General features: G+C 33.3%; 1 protein-coding gene across 1 annotated transcript in view; it reads left to right on the top strand.

Annotated features, from left to right (window-relative positions):
- Window positions 1–7,808, top strand: part of LOC129273254 (aminopeptidase N-like) — a 31,944-nt gene that overhangs the window by 17,717 nt on the left and 6,419 nt on the right. Inside the window, exons 11-16 of the mRNA XM_064107265.1 lie at window positions 360–451; window positions 2,051–2,187; window positions 3,180–3,383; window positions 4,735–4,817; window positions 5,483–5,623; window positions 7,046–7,213. Of these exons, the coding sequence (XP_063963335.1) occupies window positions 360–451; window positions 2,051–2,187; window positions 3,180–3,383; window positions 4,735–4,817; window positions 5,483–5,623; window positions 7,046–7,213 (825 nt within the window). The remainder of the gene's footprint in view (window positions 1–359; window positions 452–2,050; window positions 2,188–3,179; window positions 3,384–4,734; window positions 4,818–5,482; window positions 5,624–7,045; window positions 7,214–7,808) is intronic.

Genomic DNA, 7,808 nt, shown 5'->3' with positions numbered 1-7,808 from the left:
TTTTGGTTGATAACCTTCTTTTTTTTTTTGCTTGTCAAAACATTTTGGTGGTCCCCCCTAAATTGTTTGGCTTCCGCCGCCACTGCTTACAAGTTGTCGGATCCGACCACTTTCCTTGATTTTGGTTGGCTTAGAAGCATTTTCACCATGGTCACTGTCGGATGAAACGTCTGAAAAGTCTTATTATGAATGCCTCCCCTTGAGCTGAAGGATTAAAAAAATAATAATTTTCTTCAAAATCTGGAAATCTTTCAGTTATATTTACTGATCATATGCCTCGTTCGCTGAAGGAATCTTGTGAATAGTTGTGAATTTGTTAACAGAAATTACCATCTTTCAATGTCATTGATTTTTCTCAGATACCAATGGTATGTTTACCTCACCTACACTCAGCAGACGGACCCTGATTTCGATACACCTTTGAATATCTGGATGGAACCAAACATGACAAGTATGTAAGACAAGAATGGTATTCTAGTACCGGCATTATGGTTTCGAAATGCAAATTTTTATAATTAAATCATTTTAATAATATTTATGATTATATATACCTCATATACTAGGATGGGGGTGTTAAAGCAGCTTATCTTATCACCATACACAACATGCAATATAAATTTTTAGGGGTATGCAGAAAGTTATTGATAAATTATTTTTTTTATGTACACTTTTCTGTTATCGACATGATGTATTGTATGTTTCATCTTTGTGAATAATATATTATGTATGTTAAAACCAATTTTCTGTGTATGCATATATTGACCAATAAAAATAATCTTAAATTTTGATCCGATAGTTGTTATCCTCCAATCAACTTAATAGCTTTTTCTTTCTGAATGCCAGCCTTTAATTCATCCCTCTTACATGTATGTTTTTTATCAAATGAAAAATCGTAACTTTTAACTTCCCTTTAATCCACCACATCCCTCTCATAGACACCACTGAAAAATAGTTCAAACTAAATTAGAAATATATCTCATCTCATCGTTTACCCTATTTTTCAGGTTACTAATGTTTCTATAATTGACACCATATATTTCATGCAGTTTAATTGTATGGAAAGAAGACAATATAACCTTTTTTTACATACTTTTAAAGATTCAATTTAACATCGTAAGCATATAGTTGAACAACGTTTCCATTGGGATAAAACATGGATATGACACTAAACAACCCTGGAACCAGATATGGTTTAAATACATTGGTTTTGTTACAAATACCAATGTTAAAATATATTCCCTATGAGATAAAGCTCAATAAATTGGAAGGATTAATCAATAGATATAATTTTCAAATATTAATTCAAGCTTATGCTATTCCTTTAAAAATTATTATTTTGAAAAATGTATAATACATGATCTTGTTGATATTTATTTTCCCTGCTTATATTACTGGTATTACTACAGTTTTGTTATATATTACCATTGTATATTGTATATTTTGAAATTCTGATACTGATGTGTATGCAGAAATATATAGAATAAAATGAAGTAAAAATAAAAAAGAATTTGCATTGATACTATGGCATAAGGTAAAAAAGATGAGTTTGTCAGCTATTTTTCTTAAAATCAAGGTATTTCTTCAAAATATGAATTATTCTATAAGATCTTATCTACTTAGAATTCCGTCACGTTGATATTGTAACCATAGCATGGGGCATTCAGATTGTTATTCAACACTTGTGCATTTATATCAATTATGTATATCAAAATAATTTGTAATATATAATAATATCAGAGAATGTCCTTATACACAGAATCACAGGTCTGTATTCTGTCTTTTTTACACTCTAAAAAGACAGGGATTTAAAATAAATTCATTACCGCTGTGAATAGTGACTAGTCGATGTTATGATTCAAAATCAATCCTTAAAGATTTAAATGTAAATCTTAAAAATTTATTTTTAAATCCAAATTTATTAGCATTTAAGTATTTATGGATTAATCTTAAATCCCAACATCGAATGGTCACTATTCATAGCCATAATGGATTTATTTCAAATCCTTGTAATTTAGAGTGATACGCCTTTTTTATATCTAACTTTTCACAGCCCTTGTACCTGTTTCACCTTTTATGGTTGCTGATGATTGGTTTCTTGTAAACATTAAGCAGTATGGTTATTATCGAGTAAATTATGACGATGACAATTGGGCTCGCCTCAGCCAACAGTTAATGGATGACCATACGGTAAGATGCTTCTCAAGAAGATTAAATAAATGATGTAGTTTTTTTGAAAAAAAAATACTTTAAGGGAATATAAGAATAAAAAAGTAAATGAACAGATTTTGAAAAAAAGGTAGACCGTAGAGTATATTCTACTTGTCATTATTTTCATTATTGCTGTTTATGTTTTTATTATTGCTAATATTATTACTATCATTATTATTATCATATCAATATTACCACACCATTAATGTAATAAATATTTCCATAATAAGTAGCATCACCATTATTTACACTGTGCCTATCACAATTTTAATAAGGCGGTTTGACATAATGAATCACATTTTATATTATGAGTTTATTTATGCTATGCCTAATAAAAAACAATCATTTATGTAAACAGTGTATTTCCAAGGAACTGTAGTAAACATTTCAATCATATGAATCAAAGCCTTACATGAGCAAATGAAACTGAGATGTGTTTAATTAAATAAAAATACAATTGAAACACACGACAACATTGGAAGTGTTCAATGTAAAATCAGCTACACACTGAAATTCCTGAGGTTTTATGTTTATGACAACTTCAACCCCTTCCAAATTTGAATAGTCCATTTACAGTTGACTGGGAGAGTTGTCCTCTGGTGGAGTTGTCCTCCACTGTGAATCGCAGACCGACCTGAGTCAGGGGTGTTTGTCACGTGACGTTGGATACACAGTAAATACGTTAACATTTTATACAACGTTGTTTACTATTATAATACTAACCCTACACTAGTTGTTTAACAGTTCAAACATCCATGCTTGATTTATTGAGAATTAAATATTAAAAACTAAACTTTTTTTAAAAGGTTTTATACAATTGTTTTAACTGTTTAAACAACTACTGTGAGGTTTATATAGTAAACAATGTTATATTAAAATTGTTTATTTATTGTGTAGTTGTCCTGAAATGCTTACTGGAAAAAATGAATTTACAATGATCCTATCTTTCAATGTCCTCTCTCTATACCAAGGCACTCCCGACAGAGAACCGTGCCCAGCTCATCAATGATGCCTTCACCTTGGCCCGGGTGGGACGCGTGGATTACCCCACTGCTCTTGATCTAACTCTTTACATGGAGCAGGAGGAGGGCTACGTACCTTGGGAAGCAACCCTTGGGGCCATCTCATACATCAGAGATATGTTTAGCAGATACTATGGTTATGGACCATTAGAGGTAGGATACCGCAAGACTATTGTCGAAAAGAGAAAAAAGATTTCCCCTGCTTAAGAAAATATTCAATTTTGCTTATATATGTATATCAGGGATGGATCCAGCATTGTCGAATGGAGGGGGGGGGGGGGGGTTAAACTTCCCCATCTATAAAGTTTTCTTTATTGGCTGAAGCGAAGCTAAAAGCTGAGGGGGGTAGTCCTAAAGAGTGCAATTTAAAGGAGAATGAAACTCTTGGAGCAAGTTAGCTTTTGTGAAAGCAGAAAAATCAAAGAATAAGATCAACAAAAGTTTGAGTAAAATAGGACTAGCAATAGAAGAGTATGAGCATTTGAATGTCGAGATCACTAATGCTATGGAGATCCTCATATTGGCAATGCGACCAAGATCTATGATGTCACAGATGAACAACTCTCCCCTTTTGGACACTGAAAATATACCCCAAAACATCTCTTTTTGCTCATATTCTAATCATATGACAAACGATTCATCAATGATATAATGTTGTGAAACCTCTGTACTTGTCATCTCATAAAGATAACACCTCACCTTGTGATAGACCATAGAGCTATCTTAATAGCTCCATGGATAGACTCTATAAAAGTGAAAATATAAGTGAAATAAGTACTAAAGTAATAAGGGAGTTGTACGTGTGTGACATCACAGATCTTGGTCGCATTGCCAATGGGAGGATCTACATGGCATTAGTGATCTCAATATTCAAATGCTCATAACTTTCTTATTATTCATTCAATCTTCCTCAAACTTTCAACAATATGTTTCTTTGATTTTTCTCTTTTATATGGATTCAGCTGGTTTCAAGGGTTTCATTCTCCTTTAAGTTTAGCTTTTTTTTTCATACAGGATTAAGCATCCCATAAGGCCTAAATAAATAATGCAAGCATGAAGCCCAAACTGAAATTTCTTAGGTATTAGACAACGTTCTAATCCCCTTTTTTGTAATTATGAGCTCACTGTGTATTGTGACTTGAAATTTTTGCTATTAGCCAATTCTCATCCTTTCCTTATTTTCTTTGCTTTTCTATTCTTTCTTCTCCTTATTTTCTTTTTCTTCCTCCTCCATCTATTTCTAATCATTCTCCTCCGCCCCTTTTCATTTGCCACCTCCTCCTTATTATTCTCCTTTTTCTTTTCCACCTTCTTTCCCATGTTTTGCAGCAGCTTTTATATATTTAAGACAGACTTCTAAGATGTGTAATCGCTGCATTGAAATAAGAGACTGAGTGTCTCCTTTTTATTCCTCAAATCTCAACTTTGTATACTCTGCACGACCCAATCATCCATCCCTCCTTCTTAAATCCATCTCTCCCCTCCTTTAAAATTGAATTGACAGAGATATATGCGTGATAAGGTTCAAGCATTATACGATAGTCTCGGATGGACTGATGATCCAGAAAACGATCTGCATCTTGATCAGTAAGTCACTTACTGGAATATCTTTTCATTTAGTTACACAATCATAGAAAATACACTCTGAATGTGATTAGTTATTTTTATATCTAATATAATTAAGTAATTACTGAACATGCCTGTCATTTCTGAGATTTTGTGGCTTTTAATTGAAGAAAAAAAATCCTCATCCCTTCGACTTAAATTCTTTAGGCCTTGGAATATGGGTCTGATCTACTACAATTGAAACATCATGTTCACTCATTTTTGTTATGCATTTGCTATATTTACCCATGTGCACCTATAGATACACCAATATAGCTGTTTTATTATTAATATACCTCCTATTTATAGTATAAATAGGAGGTATTGATTGAGGGTGCATTAGAAATGTTGTATTTATTATAATTCATTGATATGTAACATATTGATATTGAAATATTTGATATTGATCGATCAATGATGATAGATGGAAATTTCCATAAAATAATTAATCTTACAGTATGTCATATTCAAGCCGTAATATTGTGAGAGCATTAGAACTTTTCACATGAAAAAAAGAGAGGGGACGGAATTCATTACAGGAAGATCCTGCATATTGGGGGTCAGATATACCTACTTTATGGAATCCCCCCAACATACTCAATAATCTAAAAGTTTTTCATTTGATGATTATCATATTTTTTCATTAGATTTAACCGAGAAAATGCAATTGCTACGTCATGTAGATATCGCAACCAAGATTGCTTGGACACGGCCTCTGCACTGTTCTCTCAATACATGACAGATGATGCAAACAATGTGGACAACGAACCAGATTACATAATTAACCCGTAAGCTTTAGTCCAATGATCAACAGTTCAAATCAAGTTTTGCTTATATTTACACTTGTTTCTTCACTTTTAATATAGTATACCTCCCTCTGAACCCTCAATAATGTTTGGCATTATACTTCTCATCTTCTTGATTATAATATTATATCATACTTCACTTTATTTTCATTTCTCTTTTGTCCCACATTTGCTTTCCATTAAATTCTTCATTAGGTTTTTCATTTTGCTCTTCCCTCCCCCCGGGGGCAGCACCAGGGTATGCACGGGGGGGGGGGGGGGGGGGGGTGACAGCATGATGTGATTTTTCCCTCAGTTGAATATCAAGGGAATATAGAGATACAAGACGGAAGATCTCAGTAATATTTAATGAATTCATCAGCTCTGTTTAAATATCATCTAATGGTGTAGAAAATCCCAATTTGTTTTATACTTTATATTTTTTCAACCAACTGGAAGATTTATGTGTTTATCTTAATCAACCTACTTTTTTCTGACAGGGCAGACTTCTCTTTTTAAAACTACTCTTCGTTTTTTTTAGTCCTACCCCCTTTTCCTTTTTATTACTCGAATCCTTGAAAGGGATGGCCATCTCCTTGCCCCCTAGCTCTAAACACGTCTGCTCCCAGCAGTTTACTCTTTATGAACTCCACATTACACTTTTCATTATACTACCCACTTTCCACTGTGCTTTTTCTTATACTTCCCTGTATTTAATTTACTCCATCAAAGCTTACCATTATACTCCCAATTTTGAATCCTATTATACTTCTCTTGAACTTCACACATTTTACTTCGTACTACTATTCTCACATTATTTTTACCCATTTCCTTCAAATTTGAATTTTATATATATATTTTTGTTATTTACAAATCATACATACACACATAAACATAAATTTGTAAAGCATACCTTTTATATGAATATATTCAGCTGCTCTTGCTCTTAACTCTATGTGGACACAGCAATTTCCTTAATTGAAGATATATGTTTCCAATTTCGATTTGAAGACAGTAAAAGATGGAGAACTTCTTATGTCAATTGGCAGGCTATTTCATAGTTTTGTGTCGTTTATTGGAAATGTGCAATCACTGAGTGTGACTTTTGTTTTGTGAAAGGGAATCTGGAACAATAATTGAATCCTGCAGACTGCAGCGACACTTAATTGTGTCATTTTGCTAGGACAGTGATCTACATTTGCCACCCCCAACCCAGGTAGAAAAATGGGTAACTTTTGAAATCCTATATAAGATTCCATATATGTAAAGCACATTGAAGGCATCTGCACTAAAGCCAGAACCATAATCACAGAGCAATAGAAGTGTCAAGGAAGACGTAATTACTGTATAAGAACTTGCTATCACATTATTATTATTTATCGAGAAGTAGCAATATAAATCTTGTATTTTCTCCTCATTATTTAGCATCTCCCCGAACTTGAAGAGCGTGGTATACAGATACGGTATCCAAGAAGGGGGGCAGGTGGAATGGGAGTTTGGCTGGAGAAAGTATCAAGAAACCACGGATCCCTCAGAGAAAATCAAATGGCTTGTGGCTCTTTCCTACTCTCAGGCACCCTGGATTCTAAGCAGGTATGTCAGGGGAGTGTTTCATTGAACATATAGTCGGTGATTTTCACAAGACAAATTTGTTCTGAGCCAATCAGATGCAAGGATTTTGGTAGCTTCTAACAAAAGTACATGTAAGTGAAAATAACTGACTGATTTTATGAAATGCTCCCAGAAGTACTTAAGACCAAATCGGCACATACTAATAAAGATGATTTTTTTCTAATTAAGATAATTTTACTTTTAATGAATTTATTGTGTTGCCACATGCAACTAATTGATATTGATAGTGTAGAGCATAGTTTATTCCCTTAGACCGATGAACCGGCACCGTTAGAGTAATGTAAAGTACAAACCTGTGTTGTTTCCCAAAATATTAAAAGGATGTACTAGTATTTGAATGTTTTCTTGAGATCAATAATGTCAGCATATTGTCTTTCTTTTGTATGATGCATACCTCCAATTGCAGGGAATGTTTAGCAATATGGTTACAATATTGCACGCTGATCAATCCTCAATTAGGCACGAGGGAAAGGCAAAATGATGTGATCTAATACCGATACAATCAGGCAACTATCATTACATCACAAGCTTGCCTCTCTCCTAATTTCCTAGGGTT

This window comes from Lytechinus pictus, chromosome 12 (genome assembly GCF_037042905.1).
Source record: "Lytechinus pictus isolate F3 Inbred chromosome 12, Lp3.0, whole genome shotgun sequence".
Taxonomy (NCBI): domain Eukaryota; kingdom Metazoa; phylum Echinodermata; class Echinoidea; order Temnopleuroida; family Toxopneustidae; genus Lytechinus; species Lytechinus pictus.
Note: the sequence above shows the minus strand (reverse complement) of the source record. Positions and strands in the feature narration are given on the sequence as shown.